The 20,947-nt window shown below is 50.9% G+C and overlaps 2 protein-coding genes and 1 long non-coding RNA gene across 4 annotated transcripts; 1 reads left to right on the top strand and 2 right to left on the bottom strand.

The window, feature by feature from the left end:
• Positions 1-1,848: 1,848 nt before the first annotated feature.
• Foxd2 (forkhead box D2) lies at positions 1,849-4,705 on the bottom strand. The gene has a single exon (XM_032900175.1). It carries the CDS (start codon positions 4,371-4,373, stop codon positions 2,889-2,891), a length of 1,485 nt encoding a protein of 494 aa, XP_032756066.1. The 5' UTR covers positions 4,374-4,705; the 3' UTR covers positions 1,849-2,888.
• A 61-nt stretch (positions 4,706-4,766) lies between these two features.
• Positions 4,767-16,094, top strand: LOC116898829. Of its 2 annotated transcripts, XR_004387665.1 has the most exons (3): positions 4,767-5,187; positions 6,965-8,092; positions 8,124-8,322. It is a non-coding gene; the product is annotated as an uncharacterized LOC116898829 (long non-coding RNA). The 2 variants fall into 2 exon arrangements; XR_004387666.1 differs by lacking the exons at positions 6,965-8,092; positions 8,124-8,322 and adding an exon at positions 15,143-16,094 and having other exon boundaries at positions 4,769-5,187.
• A 2,612-nt stretch (positions 16,095-18,706) lies between these two features.
• Foxe3 (forkhead box E3) lies at positions 18,707-20,372 on the bottom strand. The gene has a single exon (XM_032889034.1). The coding sequence runs from the start codon at positions 20,370-20,372 to the stop codon at positions 19,512-19,514; it is 861 nt and encodes a 286-aa protein (XP_032744925.1). The 3' UTR covers positions 18,707-19,511.
• Between the last annotated feature and the right edge of the window lie 575 nt (positions 20,373-20,947).

Here is a 20,947-nt window from a genome sequence, read left to right as displayed (position 1 = left end):
AGCAGTTACAGCCGGATCACCTACCTATCTACCATCCAATATGAATTCTGCCTAACTCTTTGATTCAAAACTCCAAGCTAATATGTAGAATCTAATATTCCAAACTAATGTCTATAGTTAATATTCATGGCAGAAAGGTCTTTTTTGACCCAGATCAAACAGATTCCCCAGCATGTGTACGCACACACAAACATGTCCACTGACTTGTGCCAGTCACATACACCCCTCCTCAACTAAAAACAAACAAAACCATACTCATCAAAATCTTTTTAAGTCAGTGAAGCAGCAGGTCAGAGACCATGATTCCAGTACTGGCCAATATTCCTCACTCTAGACTTCTGAACCTAATCTAACTTCTGATCTATTTGACAAGATGGTGGGGAGGCAGCCCACTGCATTCTATCTCCCTGACTTCCCGGTCTTTCAGAGATGAGGGAGGGAGACTCTCGGCGTCCTAACAGGAGAACTAGTTCACCACTCACACCTGAGTGAGCCTCTTCTCCCTGAAGACCTTGAGTGAGGAGGAAGTCTGACTCTTCAGTCCGTTCCCAGCTCCAGTATTTTCCCCTCTGGCTCCTGCCGCACGCCTCTTCCTTACGCCTTCCTTCTCTGCCAGCTAAGGGACACTAATGAGTTTTGGTCATTTCTTTTGTCCACACCCCCAAGTTCTTTGCATCTGCGTCTCTGACACAGTCTTCTACTTTCTCTGTTATTTGTCTTCAGCCTGTGCCCCGACTGTCAGTTTTCTGCGAAGGCTGAAAGCATTGTTTCGTCCTGCACGTCCACATGCCTCTCCTACATCCTCAGGGAATATACAGAACAAGGAATAACCATCTTCGCTTCAGCCAAAGTATAACCCTCACCCCCCACCCCCGCCCCATGTTTGCAGATCTGGCTGTTGGGAATCCCAAGCACAAGGCTGAGAGCACAGGGGTCCAGGGTAGTCTTAATCCGACCAGAAGGTTTGTCCTTAGGCAGGAGTTTCTGGCTACGAGCATGGCCCCAGGAAGCCAGCCCTTTGCCCTAGCAGAGGGAACCCCCACTCACTGTTTAGTTGATCATATCCTCTAGCCCACTCAAGCTGGGTGAGGGTGAGATTTCTAATTCAGTTTGGAGAGTCCCTAAATAAAGCCTTGCACTGTCAGACATGTGTGGGAGTGGGGGTTCTAAAGGCCCTCCAGGGACAAAAAGAAATGCCCTCCTATTAAAGATGGACAGTGACTGACAGTCATAGCACATATGCATGGACAGACACACATAGAAACAAAAACTCAAACATGCTTGGAATACACTTCTTACACACACACACACACACACACACACACACACACACACACACACAACAAAACAAACAAAAAACCCAGAGTGGCCAAGACAAATACAAAACCGAACTACCAAAATCGCCATTGAAAGGCCCCTGCACACACAGAAACAGAGAGTCAGATAAAATATGATTCAAGAGACACGGACTTGTACTCAGTAGGCACAGTGCTCCCTCCAGTACTTAGCACTAAAAACTGCCCAGGCTACACTAAAATCTATACTAGAAGAAGGTGAGACTTCTAGGGTGTAGTTGAAACAGAATCCCTCTGTCCAGCCCCAGGCTTTTGCCCTTCCTTGTACTAGAATGAAAATGAAAGTGGTCACAGGCTTCCAGAGACCTGGCCCCGTTCGAAGCAAAAGGCCACCCGGCAGTGTATAGAGCCTCCCTCCACCATCTGACTTGCTCAAAGCTTCCTTCGCCTATCTAGCTCTTTCTCCCTCTCCCTCTGCTGGGGAGCTTGAAGTCTTCCTGGAGAGCCCCCGACAAGGACAAGGGAGTTCAGGCAAGCAGATTGAGCTGGTGACTGCTGCTAAGTTCACATACATTTATTCAATAGACACCAATGAAGAGGAAGAGGGAGACAGTTTTTTTTTTCTTCCACACAGACCATCAGACGATTTCACAGAGTCTCCGCTAAGTGGAGAAGTCTAAATCAATGCACACCAGTGGACAGAGAGTGCGGGGGAAGGGGTCAGCCCGCTGTACAGATATTTACACATAACTATAGGACCCGCTGCCAGAGCTCTGTGCCCTTGCCCACCCAATTCCCACCTCTCCAGACCCTCTTCTCCCACCCAATCTCATTGCCTTTAACTACAATAAATATCACAGGGCCTGGGACAGAGAAGAAGGCCCAGAGGACCGCTAGCCCTGGATTGCTGGGCCTATGGACCACGGGAAAAGCCAAAGAGGGCTCCTTAAAAAACAGCCAAACGCCAAAGAGAAAACATTTTCCTCGGGGGAATTGGCTTTGCGATTTCTTCAAAGATTGTGGAGACCCCCGTTTCACTTCTCTTAGCTTCCCGACTGTGTAAACCCTGCCTTAGGCTTGGAGGGAACCAGCTTCCTTTAAGAATAGCAAAAGGAACCAAAAAATATGAAATTTTCTCTTAAGCACAAAGCAGATAACAGATGTCTTTAAATTATAATATTGGATAAGCGAGTCTCAAAGTTGAGGAAGGAATGGGGCGGTGGATTTTTCAAGCCATAGGTGATTCTGGCGAGATCCAACAACCGACAGGCGTATCTCTGCCAAAGCCTTCTTCTCCGACTGTGAGAGGCGCAGAGGCAAGAAACAGAGAAGGTTCCTGCTCTCCTTTTTGCTGCTCAAACAGAAAAGGAATCTCCACTTTAAACCTATTGCGTAGGCGAGGGGAGCCCGGAGCCCGCTTCGTCCCAACTGCCGGTGACATTCTGAGCTTGCAGCTGAAGTGCCTGATCACGCGTGACGGCCTAGGTCTGGAGACTCTTCATAAATAGACTCCCTGAATTCCGCTGGGACCGGCCGAGCTCCCCAGAGAGGTTAAGGAGTGAGGGCCTAACTGACCCCGAGCCCCCGGTGCGGTCAAAAGTGGCAGCCACTGAGGCCGGCGACTTTGCTGGCAAACGAGGGCCCTGATGATAGGAGTGAGTCCCCTGGGTGCGAGAGGCGGATATGGCCAGCCACCGGAGTCAGAGCCGGGGCAGTCAGCATGGCCAAGACTTGGGCTTGACCCCCAGGACCTGCGGCTGCCGCGAAAGGAGATCCCGGAGAACCGTCGCCGCTGCCCGGGGGTGCGGCCCCGCCACCACCGTGGCCCATGATGTGGTCTATAGAGAAGGAAGGCCTCTGGCCTGCCCCTGCGCCCCCGCCACCCGCACCACCGCCGGCGTCCGTCTTGAGGCCCTGACGCAGGAGTGCAGAGGACAGGGTGGCCGCTGTGCCAGCTGCGGGGGGACTCAGGGACGCGGGGTAGAAAGCCTTGGCGCAACCCAGCTCTGCGCCTAGAAAAGCAGGCAGCCCTGCGGGGCTCGGGCCAGATCCCGGGGCAGGCGCAGGGGCGGGCGCCGAGGTCGCGCCGGCGAATACCGAGGCCGTCGGAGGTCCGGGTGGAGGCGCAGCGGCGCGGCCCGGGGGAACTGACAGCTGGCAAGGCGCGGTGGCAGCAAAGGCGAAGGCGTGCGGGTGTGGATGCGGGTGAGGGGCCGGGCCCGGTGGAGGTGCGCCGTAGGCCGGGAGCGCCAGCCCGTAGCCGTAGCCGTAGGCGCCGTAAGCGGCGAAGCCCGAGAGGAAGGCGCCAGGGTCCCCGGCCGCGGCAGCCCCGCCACGCAGTAGCAGCTCCGGGTGAGGATGCGGGTGTGGATGCGGCGGCGGCAGAGGCTGCCGCTTGAAGCGCTTGCGGCGCCGCAGGAAGCTGCCGTTGTCGAACATGTCGGCCGACTCCGGGTCGAGCGTCCAGTAGTTGCCCTTGCCCGGGTTGCCCGGCTCGCGGGGGATCTTAACGAAGCAGTCGTTGAGGGAGAGGTTGTGGCGGATGCTGTTCTGCCAGGCGGGGAACTTCTCCCGGTAGTAGGGGAAGCGGCCGCTGATGAACTCGCAGATCTCGCTCAGCGTCAGGCGCTTCTTGGGGCTCTGCAGGATGGCCATGGTGATGAGCGCAATGTACGAATAAGGTGGTTTTACCAGAGGGCTCCGTGTCGCCGCGCCCCCCGACGGCGGCCCGGGTCCCGGTCCGGGCCCCGGCCCCGTTGCGCCTCGGGCTGCATGCACGCCCGGCCCGGGGCTTCCCGCTGCGGCCGCCGCCCCCCGGGGCCCTAGAGCGCGGGGCTCGCAGTCGGAGCAGCCTCCCGACTCTTCCTCGTCCTCAGCCACGTCCGCCTCGGCTTCCTCCGGGGCAGGCTCGTGGCCGTGCGGGAGCACGTCCCGAGGGGCGCGGGGCCCGGAGCGGGCTGTGAGCTCCCCCCCACCGCTGCCGCCGCCCACCACGTCTATATCTGCGTCGGGCTCGGACAGAGCGGCCGGGGAGCTCTCGGAGGACATGATCTCGCAACAGCAGCTGCCCAGGGTCATGGTGCCGCCGCCGCCTCCGCCGCTCTCCGGCTCCGCTCGGCCCGTGGCTCCGGCTCCACCGTGCTGTCTCTCGGACCAGTGTTTTGCGCGCGGGCGGGGAGGGGGCGGAGGACAGGGAGGGGATGTCCCCTAGCTCCTCAGCGCCCCCTGGTGTTGAGACTCCTGGACTTTCACCGTGCAGGGCGCACCCAACCGGTGCTGCCCCGGGACTAGAAAACCGGGCACCGGAGGAGAGCAGTGAAGCTGCCCGTTATTCGGTCGAATCTGGGCTTCTGGGCCCCCGGAGACATAATTGGAGCTTCGGGCGATTAGTCCCTCCCGCCTGGTGGCAGCCTAAGGCGGAAGAACTGTGGGCCCGGGGCGGAGCTCCCGGGGCAGGGTGGGGCGGGGAAGGAAGGGGGCGGGCAGAGGTCCTCTGCTCCCGGGCCCGGCGGGAACAAACTGCCGCGGTGGCGGGAGCTAAGCTCGCTTGGCTGGAGGCGGGTCATCCTTCTTCTCGCAGCTCCCGCAACCCGGTGGCTCCCTGGAGCCACCACCTTCAGTGCGCTCAGTTGCTGGGACTCAAGGCTTATGCCAGTGCAGCTGCAGTTGGTGGTGGCAATGGCTAGAAACCTCCTCTCCTCCTCTCCCCAAGGCGGCGCCCGGGCCACCCGAGCCGAAGCGCGGATGGATCGCGAGTGAATCGAGACGCCCAGACCGACGCCACGGACAAGAACCTACTGGAGGCCAAGCGGGTTCCGGCCGGCTAGAGGAGAGAGTGATCCGGAGGAACAAACTGGAACAAACTTGGCTCCCGCAGATGCTACTCAGAGAGGTGAGAAACGTCTGCGGTGGTTCTCTCCTTTCCCTCCAAGGCTCCAGCCCTGCCACTGTCCCCGGGAACACCTCTGCTCCTACTCCCCTTAGTGATTTGTCTCCGCAGATGCCGCATTCTCCGTGCGCCTACAGGTCCTTAGCTTAGGTTTGCAGGGTCGATTTATTTATTTATTTATTTATTTATTTATTTATTTATTTATTTATTTTTGTCTCAGCATCTCAATCTCTGTAATTGTCTCTTGACACCACCCCCCCGTGCATTTCCTGCGGAAATTGCGTTTTCCTGGATGTTTGTTCCTAAGTCTAACAAACCTGCTCTTAATTTCTGGATTTAGAGAACTTACAACAGAACTCCCACAGAGACCTCCCCTGAAGAAACTTAACCTCAGTCCTGGACCAGTGTTGCCTTTTTATCTGGGGACCTTCTCCACAGAAAGTTGGTCCAATATGCTATTTCTACTAGCCGGATTCCTGCCCATCTTCTTAGTCCTTCTTCCCTTCTCTCCCTCTAGGACCCAGAAACAAGTCGCTCCATTTCATACTGAACCCATTTCAGCCTCTTGAGGCTGGAAGGGACAGGCTAAGGAACTGGACAGACGGCTGACTGTTGCCTCAACAGCGCCGCACAGTGGCCAAGGCTCCAGCATAGGAGGTCTCAGTACCTGCTGTGTCCCATAGTCCCAAACCTCTGTCACCCTCGTTAGGTAACTTCCTTTCAGAGCCCTACTTTCCTTGTAGGCGCGATTAAGAGCAGGGCCAGAGGACTTAAACTGCTGGGATCCAAACTTTGGTTTCACCAGTTACCAGCTGTCTCACCTGGCTAATTTTAACCTTTTTGCCTGTCTCTTCCTCTAAAATAAAATTTAAAACACCTGCCTCAAGGCTGACATGATTGTAAGCCCTTCCATAAGTAAATAACTTCAGCATTCAGAATGCTGCGGCAAGAGGTTTGCTTCAAGTTCCAGGCCAGTCTGAGCTACAGATGAAACTCTGACTCAGAATTAAGTAAGTAAATAAAATAAGATGAATTTACCTTGTGACCAATATCTAAAGGCAGCCATTATAGGCCACTGATTAGGTAGACTCTAGGTGCCCTATTCTCGGGGAGAGAAGGTGGCTCCCACCTGGTAGTACCACAGTAACATCTCTAGACAGTGTGCTGGAATGTGTGCACACTTGTACACTCACACACAAACACCCAGAGGATGAGGGAAGAGAGGGAGAGAGAGAGAGAGAGAGAGAGAGAGAGAGAGAGAGAGAGAGAGAGAGAGCGCTCTGAGTAAGGTTATGAGAAGGAAATTTGCTTAATGTAAGCAGAATATGTATAAGGGTGGGTGAACCCCTTTATCTAACAGCAGCCTTCAGGATGAAGGCAGGGATTACCAAGCCCCCTCTGGGACCTCTGACCAAGGGGACCCACTTAGTGTGCTGGGTCTGCATAAACCAAGTATCCCTGGGAAAGAGAATAGGTCCAGCACTCAAAACAGGGACAGTAAATTGAATAGACTAGTGGCCCTGGAAGTGGAATGTTCTGGCGACCACAGTCATACTTCAAGTTTGCTTTGCTTAATGGAGTAACCCTCTCTCCCACAAGATTCCACTCAGATACTCCACACCACCAACCACATCCTTACTCCTACCCAGCTCTCTGCTAGCGTCCCAGGAAGTAAAGAGGAGAACAGCATTGGCATCTTCTAATCTGTTTCACCTTCACTTCAAAACGGGCAAACCTGTGAGTAATCTCCTGCTTTCCCGGTGCCCTCCTGATATTGCAGGCTCCAGCTCCGTGTTCAGCCTCTGGGAGGACTGACTAAAGCGTTTGTCTCTCAGATCTCCTTGAAGGCTCCACGCAAAACAGGGCCAGCTCTTGCTGCCCTCCGCTGCATCCTACAGCCCATTCGCTGAGACTGAAGCTCCGGCTGGAAAAAGCAGTCAAGAAGCCCTGGCTTCTACTCTTTGGGGCCATTAGTGAGGCATGTCCTTCAGGGATCATCCAAACTTAACACCAACAAGAATGGAAAGAAAGGGCCAGGGCAGGATATTGCTTGCCAGGTTTTTGAGGTGTTCTACGTTATACCCCACCCGTCCCAGAACTCTTCTCTTTACCCAAATAACTGCTTTCCGGGACCCTCCCCCTCGCCTAGGGGGAGCTGGTCTTTGCTTAAGGCCCAGCAGCCTCCATCTGTCTCACTGCTTAGCCACCCAGCTTGAGCAGCCTGGAACAATTGAGAAGATGCTCCAAGGAGACGGTGTGTCTATGCCGGGCCTTACATCCCAAAATGTTTTTATAACTGGCCAGGAGTTGTGTCTGTTGTGAAGTATGTGTGGTTCCTACTGGCTTCCAAGCCATCTACCTCTCCAGCTTCTCTTAAGAAAGAGCCCCACAGGGAAGCCATTTTTATGGATCTGGAAAGGAAAAGCTCTCCCGGGATCATATGGCTACGTTTAAGTCAGTGGCAAAACTGCTAAGGTACTGAGCTGCTGACGCAGAAGTGTGTCCCTTGACTCAGAAGAACATAGCCTGAAGTCTTAGAATCTGGAGCTCAAAGAGCAGCCTGGCAGACCCCAGGCACTTCTAGGCCGTGGAAAGAGGGAGGAGCTAAGCCGAGCATACCGTGTTCATGCACTTTTACAAATTCGTTTACCAACAGGCTAACCTTGGAGAAAGCTGCAGAGCCAATGCCAGCCCCCTCCCCTGCTCCAAGAGGCCACAGCCCCGTTTTGAGATTAAAAACAACAAAAAAAAACAGCAAAAAACAACAACAACAACAACAAAAACCAAAACAAAACCACGGCTGCAGCTGCTACAACTCCCATCTCTAAACCTGCTTTGGAATCTAAGCTTCCCTTGGCTGGATTTGGAGGTAGAGACCTGATTCTATGCCCACAAAGGTGGGCGTAAGGTGACCGGGACCATAGGCACAGAGATGACAGATGACTGGGATTCCAGTGTTTGCACCATCATTTCAGCAGCCCAAGCCCAGCAGCCTCTGCTCTATCCCACAGCTAGGATGACACCCTTTTCCTCTGGTTTCATCAATGCTGGCCAAGGACCTCTCTATTCTCAAAGTAGTGGGAGTCTTGCTTAAGCACCTATAACCTACTTGGCGGCGGCGGCGGCGGCGGCGGCGGCAGCGGCGGCGGTTGCAGCGGCGGTTAGGACCAGAATAAGCTATGGATCCCGTTCGTGGGAAGAGGGTTGCAAGCTCAAGAGAGGATAAAAGTAGCACCACCCCCAAACCGCGGAGCGGAAGCGCCTGCTTAACATACCCGAAAGGCCAGGCTTCGCAAGCGCACGCAGGAGAGCTGAAGTTCGGCAGAGTAAGTAAGTGAGGACAATTCCAGCGCTGAAGCGAGCGCTCCAATTCTACACGTTCCCTTGTGGATTCTATGGACCCGAGGTCCGAGGGTCTGTTTGTCTGTCTGAGTGTGTATTTTTTTTCCTTCGCTTAACTTGCTCAGTGTGATCAAGAATGCCCCAGAGCGGCAGTCCTCTTACGCATTTTCCCTACCGACCTCACTTGGCGTTCACTGGGTCCGGGTGAGCTGAGACTTCCCTGGAATGCTGTCTGTTCAAACTTAAAGTTTTCCTCTAGAACCTGCGGGAGCAGAGACCTGGTCTGGGACTGGCCGGTTGACCCCAGAGGGAACGGCTGTGTGTTAGTGTGTAGATCTAGGGCGGAGCGATAAGAGTCTGGGAGACAGAGGAGTGTGGAAAGCTACGAAGCTGCCATAGAGCCTCGTGGGCACGGGCCACGACCTCCTTCGTACCGATCTCACACTGAGTCTAAAGAGCTTCGCTCTGAGAATAGACCGCTCTTCTAAGTGTCCTAAATTGGGGTAGGGTTAAGGGGACTGTGCCTAGCCTTAGGGACTCAGTTACCCTATGCATCGTCACATTTCACTTTTCCCAATGATTGGTGAAGTTGTAGGTCCTCGGATGGGCAGAGAAATGCTGCAGAATTCTCAGGCTCGTGGGGTACATGCGGAGCCTCTTAAACCTAGAGGAAGCTGAATAGAACCAGCCAGAGCCGGGCCCTAGCTGCTCAGTTGCTGTGGGTGGATTCCTGGAGAACAGCGACCTCTGGAGGACCGTCGCATCCACGAAAAGCCAGGAACAACACACTTGGCTGAGTCCAAATCGCCATCTTTCCACCCCACTCCTACACACTTCTTTGGCACTCATCCAGAAACTTAGGACTCCACTCTTCGCTCATCTTTCCCTCTGAAGCCTCCTCGGAGAAGCCTTCCCAAAGTCAAGTCCGTCCTCCCTCTCTGCACTGAGCTTCTCAAAACCTAACATCTGGACCCTCAACTCCTGCTCTGCTCACTACTGAGAAATCCACCTGCTTTCTACCCCACCCATTTTCAAAGAGACCGTTAATTCACTCCACACCCACCCTTTGTGAGCCATGCTAAGGGTGTGTGTGTGTGTGTGTGTGTGTGTGTGTGTGTGTGTGTGTGGTTGTTGTTGTTGTTTCTTTCTTTCTTTCTCTCTCCCCCTCTCTCCCTCCCTCTTACCCTTCCTCCCTCCCTCCTGTCTTGGTAAAGGAACACTGAGGTCTAAAACTGGACAATGAATTTTCTTTTTTTAAAATTGATAATGTGTTTATTACTGTGAGGTAACACGTACTTATTAGAGTGCTAAAAAAATAATTCCATATGCTCCCCAAGTGATGTGTTTTTTCAGAGGTGAAGAGAGCATCTAACTTTATTTCTCTGTGGGTGAAAACCCCATAACGAGACTTTTTTTAAAGCAGTGATCTCTCTGGAGTCTATGGACCTGCATCCACAGAGCATTTAGAGGCAGGTTCTTTGAACGTTTCCCTGTGGGCCTGTGAGTTGTGTTAATAATTTCAGCATCCTCAGTAATTTTTGATAGGTCCTGCTCCAGCAGTCTGTCACAGACTGCATTGTGTTTTGAGTTTCCCTGTGGACTGTAGGTTTTTCAAAACTCATTTCTCACGTGGGGAAGTGGAAACACAGAGGCGAATGCATTTCCTGAGAGTCACACAGCAGATAGGCAGTAGAAGTGGGGACTGGAGGTTTAATACCACACTTCCCAGGGCAGTGTTCTCTTTGTCTCTCCTGAAGGAGAAGCATGTAATGTGTGGAAGGGGTCATTCTGATGGGGACTCAGAGAGAGGGTTGGGGTGAAGAAAATAGGAAATGAAGAGGGAATTGGGGAGCTCACTGCTCCAGAATAGGACCATAAAGAAAGCAGACAAGGAGGCTGTGCTGTGTTTCAGATGGAATTAACTGTGGTGGGTGTGAGCTCCCCATTACTGAAGTAGAGACTAGACGACCCCTGAATTAGTGTCTTAGTGACCTAAGGTAAAGCAGGAAGGGCTTGCTCAGGTCATCACCTAATCCTCCTCCCATAACTCTCAGAAGATGATCTCGAAGGTCTCCACTGTCTTGCTTGTAAAATCAGAAATTTGGGCTTTGGACTAGGACCAAAGAAATTTCTAGCTAGTCATCTCAGGGGCTCCTGAGAAGTTTGAAAAACTCTGTACAGAGTCGAGTTTTCTCTGGGAAATAAAAAGAAGTGTCTATCCAAAGATCCAGTCATAGGAGTGTGGTCTCCTAGCAAGAGATGAGTGGAATTTACTTCTATTTCCTGCTTACGTGCCTGCACGTGGCTGTGAGGTATGTTCAAGTTCTCCTTGTGGCACTGACTGTAAGGGCTAGAAACAATATAAATGCCCAGCAGTGAGAAGATGGGGGAGAGTAAGTAATGGTAACAGGCCCTAGAACAGAAGAGCATGTAGTGTGAAACAGAATAAAGACGTCCACGCAGTAGTCTAAAAGGCACTCCAGGGTACACTGTTAAGTGAAAAGGATTGTGGAGCAGTAATAACATTTGTGTCTCCAACTGTCGTAGGTTTTGTTCGTTTGTTTGTTTCTTTTTTTTTTTTTTTTTCGGAGCGGGGGACCGAACCCAGGGCCTTGCCCTTGCTAGGCAAGCGCTCTACCACTGAGCTAAATCCCCAACCCCTGTTTGTTTCATTTTTAAGACAGGGTCTTGCTATGTGGCCTAACTGTCTTACAGCTTGCTATGTAGATCAGGCTAGCCTCACAAAGATCTGCCTGCTTCTGCATTTGGTGTGCTGAGATTAAAGGTGTATGCCACCAACCCTAACTGTGGTGTTTTTTTCCTTTGAGGATAATATATGTGCATTGGTTTGTGTATACAAACCGAAATACCTGTCAAGCACTCCCCAACTGAGCATCTTCCTAGCCTCAAGGAGGACTTTCCATGAAATGCCTTTTAAAGACAAATGGATATATTACACATCCAGCAACAAAATAAAACAGTTTAAAGGGATAATTGGATCACCCTAATCAATGAGGCGTGTGTGCAGAACATGAGAATGATAAAGCCGTGAGTGAGTGTTGGGTATTTCCCGTGGGACTCCAACCTGAAAATATAGTTGGTCAGCTGTGTGTCTTGATAGTTAGGTCTAGTGGGTGACAGTGACTGTCCAGTGACATCAGGCAGGGACGAAGGCAGGTCTAACTAGACTGGGAATCTGTGCTTCCCTTCTTTAACTCTTTCTTCTCTTGGTCTCAACATCATTGAAAGTTGTCTCTCTTTTTTTCCATCCAATTTTCTAGGCTACAGATTCCAGTGGATGGCTTCATAGGAACCAGAGCAACTGTTCTCTCTCTCTCTCTCTCTCTCTCTCTCTCTCTCTCTCTCTCCCTCCTCCTCCCCTCCCCCTCCCTCCCTCCCCCCTCTCCCCTCTCCCTGTCTCTCTCTGTCTCCCCCCTCCCTCACTCCTTCCCTCCCTCCCCCTTTCCCCCATTCCCAAGCCTCAACCCAGAGCCAAGATCCTCCTCCATAGCCAAGCTCCTCCAGGAAGTCTTAGTCATCCTGAGTCTCTCCCAGCTCAGAAAGGATGACTGCCTGTGGTGAGGGCTGTGTTTTCCTCAAGTAAGGCCTGGGGCCTTTTTCCTCAAGTCTCCTTTGAGGAGTCCCTTGAGGAGGAGAGGTAGCCCAAGCTAAAGCCTTAACATGTCCACCTCAGGCTGCCTCATGAGGAAGACAGTAGAGCAGAAAAGACAGGAGCCATGTTTTTTAGGAGTTGGTTCTCTCTTTCTACCACAGGGTCCCAGGGATGGAGCTCAGGTCATCACACTTGGTGGCACGTGCTTTTAGCCAGTGAGCCCTATCATCAGCCCCCATTTTGTTTGACATAGGTCAGAAAGCACTCACCTGCCAGTTACAGAGGTCACCATACCATAACATAAAGAACTAGGTATGTTCTTCCTGTTGTCACAGGGGGCTCAGGCTAAGGCCAAGATGAGTGAGCGACCAGGGTTCTTCGCAGCTTCCTCACGGTATAAAACATCTGATACACTATATGACTGTCGGCCAGAGTCTGTAAGTTGAGACAGAATTTGATTTGTCTCTGAGCTCTCATTGTGGAAGAGGACGGAGCCTTGCCCGATCTAAGAGGTTAGGGGAATTAAGAATTGCTATGAAAACTATAGAAAGGGAAAGGTTTTGGGCTGGGCGTGTGGCCTGTGAAACCTCATGTTTTCTGCCTCAGCCTCACATCTCTTCCTTAGTTTCTCTCTTACAGTGTACGGTGTTTCTCCACACCTAGAACTATACCTCCCGACCCCGTTCCTAGTTCCCTTGCAGTGGAACAGCTACCAAGCACTGCCAAGAAGAAGTCGAGAGGAAATTGAGATCTGTGAGGGATTCTCAGAGAATGTGGGAACTATAGCCAGTTTCCTATTCCACACCAAACAAGTGGGTTTCTGACTGGAACAAGGACTTGGTCCCCACCAGGCTGCCATGTCATCCAAGGGAACCCTGGCTTCAGTCCAGTGAGTTCCTTCATTTGCTTCAAATAAGTACATACAACATGGCCAACAGGTGGCACTGTTGTCCCCACAGACTTGATGGGGAAGAGGAAAGAGACCAGCAGAGGAGGCAATCTAGATAGAGGGGGAGGAAATTGAAAATGAGTCAAGAAAACAGAAATATAAAACCTATCACTTGGCTTGAAATGACACCTGGGACCAGGTTACAGGGTTGGGACTTAGGGTGAACCAGGGAATGTTACTTGTGGCTGGGACCTTCCATCTAAACTTTCATCTACTCAGTTCTTCCTCAGGCAGGAGATTGGCTACCCTCCTTCCTCCCTCCCTCCCTCCCTCTCTCACTGAGACAGGATTTCTCTGTATAGTTTTGGCTGGCCTGGGACTCACTATGTAAACCAAGCTAGCCTTGAACTCGGGGATCTACCTGCCTTTGCTGGGATTAAAGGCATGAGCCACCACACCCAATGTTATTGGGCTTTCATAACTTCATAAAGTACATTGAGTTGGGATAGCTTCTCTAGAAAATAGTTTTTAAAGATGTATTTATTTATGTATATGAGTTCTGTGTCTTCCTGTACGTCCCATGTCAGAAGATGACAGCAACCCCATAACAGATGGTTGTGAGCCACCATGTGGTTGCTAGGAATTGAACTCAGTACCTCCGGAAGAGCAGTCAGTGCTCTTAACCACTGGGTCCTCTCTACAGCCCTGAAAATGGTTTTCTTAATGGTCTGACAGCATTTACAGGTAAACCAGCCTGGGTGTCCTCTGTGGGAGCAGTTGAGGAACTGACTCGGAAGGGTTTTTTTCTTCTGTGCTCATAGATGTTCAGAGCCTAGCACCCCCTAATTCAGTCACTCTAGACCTTGGTCAATGGTTGATTCTTTTTGTAGCTTTGTACATCTGCTCTTCTCCTCCTTCGAGAAGCACTGTTTTCTGCAATATCCCTTTGAGTGGTTTCCCTGACTCACCTCAGGTCTCCTCTAATACCATTCACGTAGTTTGAGACTACAAAGGTTCTTCTGAGCATAAGTTTGGTTACACTCACAAGATTTAAAAGTCCATATTTTTAAATGTATGGTTTTCAATTTGTATATTTATAAGAAGTCTGTGATATTAACTCTCTTTTAGCCTAAGAGTTATTTATTTAAATGTGTTTTCTATTGCATTGTAAGTCATAGGGTTCTCTTCACTTAAAAGTTAAAGTATTAACCCAGGTATCTTGCAAAGTCTTCCCTGTCACTATTATCATCTCCCAAAGAGGTTCTTCACATGATCTTATATAAACCAGGCACACCAGGTATAGGCTGTCCATTTTGTTCATTATTCTTTCTTAGGTAAATCCCAGTTACATAATGTTGACTTCTTTCTTGACCTGGATCTACAGGCCCTCAAACTAGCTTAGCACCATCCTAAGTCCAAAGCCCCCCTTCCCCACATCCTAAGTCCTCCTACATCAGGAAGCAGCTCTATCTGAATACCTTTCCTCCAAGCTCTTTCTCAAATGAACAACATGGGTCAGTGTGTAAAGGGCTTGCCATACAAACCAGATAATCTGTTTGATCCCCAAAACCTATGAGGGAAGGAGAAATTGGCTTCTAAAAAAAGTCTTCATCTGATGTCCACATGCATGCCAAGGCTTATGAACACATCATGATACACACACGAGAGCACACATATCACACAATAATAATAAAGAATTCTCCGGCTAGAAAGGTGGTACAGCAGTTAAGAGCATTGACTGCTTTTCCAAGGTCTTGAGGTCAATTCCCAATAACCACATGGTGGCTCACAACCATCTGTAATGGGATCCAGTGCCCTCTCTTAGTGTGTCTGAAGACATTGACAGAGTACTCAAATGTGTAAAATAAATAAATTTTTTTAAAAAAATAATTCTCAATACTTCATCTTCTTAGCCAAACACTTACCCGCATGCTGTAATACTGTCCCGGCTTCCCAGGAGGTAGCATATACTAAACTGAGAACGCTCCTCCCATTCTCTCTTTCCCTACAGCCTCCCCCAGAGAAAGTCTACAGAAACACGGCTTTGACTCAACTCTTTCACTGTCAAAGTGCATATTTAGCTTCTCATGTTAAAATAATCATCTTAATTTCAGATGTGTAGTTTCCAAAACAATTTACCTCTATTGGAGCAAAGAAATAAACAAAGAAAAAGGGAGATATAGAATCCAGGAAGCAGAAGACGTAACGCAGGACAGAGATGAAGGGATGGTGAAAGAAATTCCAGAGTGACATCTGTACAGCAGACATGGAGAGCCACCAGACCAGACTGGAGCCAGAGGACAGAGAAAGCTGCGAGAGTCGCCCCCAGGAGAGCAGTCATGGAGCAAAAACAGTGCTGAATTTTCTTAGACAGTCGGTCTTGTGAACAATTGTACTGTTGGAAAGGGAGGGAAATTTTAGCAGTACATAGAGGCTGAACAAATGAAAACAAAAAGACGTAGTTAGGTACAGGAAAAAAATTAAAAATCGAACACACAAAAGTCAAGAGCATTGTACACTTGTGATTTATCAGATAACAAACTGCGTACAGTATACAAAGTAGCAATGTAAACGTTATTATAAAAATGAATTTAACCTAAAGTTAGTGATTTTTGATAATCAGGTGTCATATCAGAAAGCTAATCATTGGAGCTGAGGGTGCGTTTTTTAGTGATAGAGCGCTTGATTGACATGTTTAAGGCATGGGTTTGATCCCCAGGCATTGCAAAAACAAAAGGAAAGAAAGAGGAAGAAAAACACCTCACTCGTTACTGTTTCAAGAAAGAATATAAACATGGGAATGTATTCCAAAATAAGCAAATGAGAACTGTGTTTGCAGAACCGCACAGGAGTTGGGGCTTGCAGGGCTAGATGCAGAGCTTTGAGGAACAGTGCAAGGCCTCAATCACGAGCTTTGAATTGCTGTATGGCTAGTGTGTGTACTTATTCCAATTGAACAAAAATTTCAAGAACTTAAGATGTAGCTCAGAGGTACCGTACTTGACTGGGATGTGCAAGGCTGTGGTTTCAATCCCTAGTACCAATAAAATGAACATTAAAATGTGCCTTCAGAATAAAATTACTTCTGATTTTCTTTTTATTTTTTAATATATATATATATATATATATATATATGGCTGGAGAAATGGTTCAGCAGTTGAGAGTACTGACTGCTCTTCCAGAGGTCCTGAGTTCAATTCCCAGCAACCACATGGTGGCTCACAACCATCTATAATGGAATCTGATGCCCTCTTCTGGTGTGTCTGAGGACAGTGACAGTGTACTCACATACATTAAATAAATAATTTTTAAAAATGTACATGTATGAGTGCTTTGCCTGCGTGCATGTATGTAAGCAGGCCACATGCATTTTTTGTGCTAAAAAGGTTAGAATAGGGCATCAGATCCTTGGAACTAGAGTATCAATGATTGTGCACCACATGGTGCTGGAAGTGGAATCCAGGTCCTGTCCAAGAGCATGAAGTGTACTTGATTGGTGAGCTATCACTCTAGCTCCAATTTCTGATATTTTTCTTTTAATTTCCCTGTATGAGTGTTTTGCCTGCATGCATGTCTGTGCACCGTGTACATGCCTGGTGCCCAAGGAAGCCAGAAGAGGGCATCAGATGCCCTTTGAACTGGGGTTACAGACAGTTGTGAGCCACCACCACGTTGGTGCTTAGAATTGAACCTGAGTTCTCTGGAAGAGCAGTCAGTGCTCTTAGTCACTAAGCCATCATCTCTCCAGGCCCATTTACATCGCTGAGACAGGGTTTCTCAGTGAAAATGGAGCTCCAGTCTCAGCTAGACTGACTGACCAGTGAAGCCCCAGGATCTACCTGTCAGCTTCATAGTGCTGGGTGACACACATAAGCTAACAAACGATGCTAGTGATTCCAGCTCAGGTCACATGCTTGCACAGCGAGCCCCTTGGCTGACAAGCCATCTCTCCAGCCCATCTCCAGGGCGTTTTAACAGGAGAGCTAGGTTACCTTCTGGCTTTTCAACATCTGCCAAAATGTCAAAATATTTAGGGCACTATTTGACCTATTGCTTTTCAGACTCTAAACTCTCTGGAGACATACACAACTTTTCTTGTTTGTATCTCTATTGGGCACAGAATGTGCTTGATGCCATTGAATAAAAACCCTGTCTCAAACAAACAAACAAAAAGTAGAAAAAGGAAAAAGAAACTGAAAATACGTTTGGGTTCCCAGTCTTACACTGCTCTGGCTAGCTTTTCCCAGAGTGCCCTCTAATCCTGACTGAGATGTCTGGCTCTGACAAGAATGGAATTGAGAGCTGAAGGCGACATGCTTTGGTCTTCAGGGTGGCAAGTGGGTTCTTCCCTTCCCTAGGAATGTCCTAAATTGAGAAGACATTTGTGTACAGATGCTGGGAGGCAGGAAGCTGGGCAGCCGCACCATTTGAAGCAGAAGAAAATTTGCATTTTGGTCTTTGTGGCTCCCTTCCCAGAGAACAGAGGCGGGATTTCCTGCTGCCTGCTGGGTCCAGGTGGGCCAGTTTTCTCAAATGGGAAACAGAAAAACTGCCTCTGTCTCCACCTCATTCTCTTTCTTATGCCCCCACAAGTCACCTTGAGAACAGCAAAGAACAACAGACAAGAAAGTATTGGCAATTTATTCATTATTCACTGAGGCAGACACTGTATTAGGCATTGAGCAATTCGGTTGTTCAGCCAGCCAATCCACAGATGCTAAGGGCTGCTATGCACCAGGCAAAGTGAAGCTGACCCTTGTTCAAAGCAGCTAACAGATAGGAGAAGGCATTTGTTATATCACCATCCTACCTCCAAAGAGGACTTTCTGCCTTCTCAGATTCCCCCACCTTTCTTCTCTGAGAAGCTCCTTGTCCACCCTCACCTTCCATTGCCTCCCTGATGGGTCAAACACTGATATCTAGGAGAGAAACATCGGGCACATCCATGAGACCGTCAATCACTTGGGCTTCCAACATGACTGGTATCCTCTCCCCTGCTCTTCCCTACCCCGAGTTAAGATCAACTAGATTGGGAGCCGTGGAGCTGGAGCAGAAATCTTGGGAAAGCTCGGCTTTTGGTTAGCACCAAAGACTGGGATAAGGTCACAGACCAAGTCTGGGGGCAGCGACGCTGGTGCCCTGTCCTTGGTGCTGGGCACAACAAGAATCAATTCAGTCAATGCGGCTGGCCCTCTCATAATCCAGCAGGGGACACAAAATGAAGCTCAGACTGGGAAAGTGGCCTATGACTTAGCCTCACCCCTTAGAGCAGAGAGCTTTATCTTTTAGGCTGAGCCCCCCGTTTGAGCCCATTGTTTCTTCTCCATCCTGGTATGCCCTTATCGTTCGAGGATTCTGTCTGATGATTCGATAAGTCCGGCAGTGGGGGTTGAAATCCTGCATTTCTAGCAAGAATCCAAGTGATAAGGTTCTGTGGACCTCATTTTGAGGAACGGACATTTTTCTTTGCTGAGACATGATGATTGGATTAATGCTAATTAATGCCAATTATACTGTGGTACCGGAAATGGTCTCAAAGGTCAGGCAACCTGCTTTCTAAGTGCACTCAACCCACCCCATTTCATCTCTACCATCTATGAGATGCAGGTGGCAGATTTTGACCAGGCCGACTGTGTGCACAGTTATGTGGAATCACTCCTTGATGCTACTTCAGCAGAATTTGCCTAATGACTCAGAAGGAGATTCATCCCACATGGAATCCCGTGAGGCAAACGTCACCCACCATCCTTCCCAGCAACTCCCCAAGTTCCCAGCCAACACAACAAACCCAGAGAAAGGTTTCTTCGTTGTTCTTTTTAATTAAACTAGCTTTGATTGAAAAATAACAATAACCAGATAAGTTCTGTGCTTTCCATGGGATGGGGCAGCCACAGACGCCGGTTAATTTCCCCTTCAGTCAGAAGATCCTGGTACTGTGTAACCTAGTCTGAAGAACTGTCCTCAGGACCCGGAGCAGAGCCTCAAATGAGTCTGTGGAGGGGTGGGGCTCGGAAAGAAAACAAGTGCAGACAGGTAAAGCTGGGGCAGGAGACAAATTTGTCATAATTATCAGAAAATGGAGAAAGAGGTGCAAGAAGTAATGAACCCAGAAGTCTGACCTCTGACATATTGGCAAACATCAGAGATGGAGGAGGTGCCCTGGGTGGAAAGCTTCCACTGACTGGAACTCACCGGGACATATTCGGGGCTGGAGTCCCCACTTTGACCGTCCAGTTCCAGAGCACGGGACATGGCAGTGCGAGACTGCATAGGTGGGTGCACAAGTAGAGGGAGGAATGAAGGCCTCAAATAAGAGAGGGCGCTTCAGTCTAGTGGTGAGACGTCAGAGTCTCTCCAGGGATGGAGAAGGGTAGGGAAGGTTTAGCCTCCTGTAAGGCTCAGGGACCCAGCGTGGATCGCACCACGCTGCGGGCGGGCAGCACCACAGACAAGCTCCGCCAGGGTCTCCCTCAGAAGAGAGGCTCACAGGTAGCGCTCCAGCCCGGGCGGGAAGCCCGGCTGTCTCAGGTAGGCTTCTCCGGCGCCGAGTGGCCCCAGCGCGCCAGCCGATCCTGCCAAGGCCAGGAGAGGCTCGGCGGGCAACGGTGCGGGCAGCCCCAGGCGCTCGGGCGCGGGCGAGTAGAGCGGCGGCGAGGCTGCGGCAGCGCAGGGCGGGAAGGAGGCGTCGGGCGCGGCGCAGCAGGGCGGCTCGGGCGCCACGGGTCCTGGCGGCTCGGGCTGCAAGCCCAGCAGGCTGTCCAGGCGGAAGAGGCGCGCGGGCGGTGCGGGCGCAGGTGCGGGTGCGGGCGGGAAGGGCGCGTAGGGAAAGGGCGGTGGCGGCGGCGCTGGCAGCTCGGTGCGCTTAAAGCGCTTGCGGCGCCGCAGGAAGCTGCCGTTGTCGAACATATCGGCGGCCGCGGGATCGAGCGTCCAGTAGTTGCCCTTGCCCGGATTGCCCGGCTCGCGCGGCACCTTGACGAAGCAGTCGTTGAGGGTGAGGTTGTGGCGGATGCTGTTCTGCCACTTGCGCGGGCTGTCGCGGTAGAAGGCGAAGCGCTCGGTGATGAAGCGGTAGATGGCTGCCAGCGTGAGACGACGGCCCGGAGCGTGCGCCAGGGCCATAGCGATAAGAGCGATGTACGAGTAAGGCGGCTTCCCACGCTGTAGCGGCCGCCGACGTCGCCTCCCAGGGCCCGGCGCGGCCGGGGGCTCGGAGTCCCCACCGCCCACCACCTCCTCTGGTTCGCGCCCGGGCTCGTCTCCGGCCAGCGGTGGAGGCTGCGGCCCCGACGGCGAGACCGAGGGCAGGGTCGGAAAGCCCGAGAAAGCGACGTGCGCATCCATGTGCCAGGACCTAGGGATGCGGAGCCCCTGCCCGCGCCCCGGAGAGCAGGGGTCGCAGGTTCGCCTTATATGGACACACACACCCCCACCTCCCGAGGAGAGGGCTCAGACCTGCCCTCTAATTTGCTTTCCCAGCCCCCTTCCTGAGCTGGCAGCCCACCTCTGTTTCTCCCCCTCACTTGGTCTGGTCCCTCTGGGTCAATTTTTTTCAGACCCTCCCTCATCCCTGAGTTAGTCTCGGGCCCCATCCCCATCCCGTGGTATTTCGTTGCTCAGCTCCCGTTACTCCCGCCTCTTTGGGTCAACCCCAATCACAAATCCACCCATTCAGCACAGTCTACTGCCCTCTCCCCATTTTGTGCCTTCTAGAGGTCAGATTCCCTTTAACCTCCCCTACCTTCTAGTCCCCTCTCCAACAGTCTTTGCTAGCCCTCAGCGTCCTAATGCTCAGGGAAGCATTAGGCTCCTTTGGACAGTAGAGAATCATAGACCAGGTGATACAGGGTAGCGCAGAACCAGGCTGCCTTTGTTGCAGGGAAAGATTTTTGGAAGCCCTAACTCCTTTCCCTGCTGCA

This window comes from Rattus rattus, chromosome 1 (assembly GCF_011064425.1).
Source record: "Rattus rattus isolate New Zealand chromosome 1, Rrattus_CSIRO_v1, whole genome shotgun sequence".
In the NCBI taxonomy this organism is placed as follows: domain Eukaryota; kingdom Metazoa; phylum Chordata; class Mammalia; order Rodentia; family Muridae; genus Rattus; species Rattus rattus.
Note: the sequence above shows the minus strand (reverse complement) of the source record. Positions and strands in the feature narration are given on the sequence as shown.

Coding starts and splice junctions, on each gene's coding strand:
- Foxd2 (XM_032900175.1), bottom strand. CDS start 4,373: ATGACCCTGGGCAGCTGCTGTTGCGAGATCATGTCCTCCGAGAGCTCC.
- Foxe3 (XM_032889034.1), bottom strand. CDS start 20,372: ATGGATGCGCACGTCGCTTTCTCGGGCTTTCCGACCCTGCCCTCGGTC.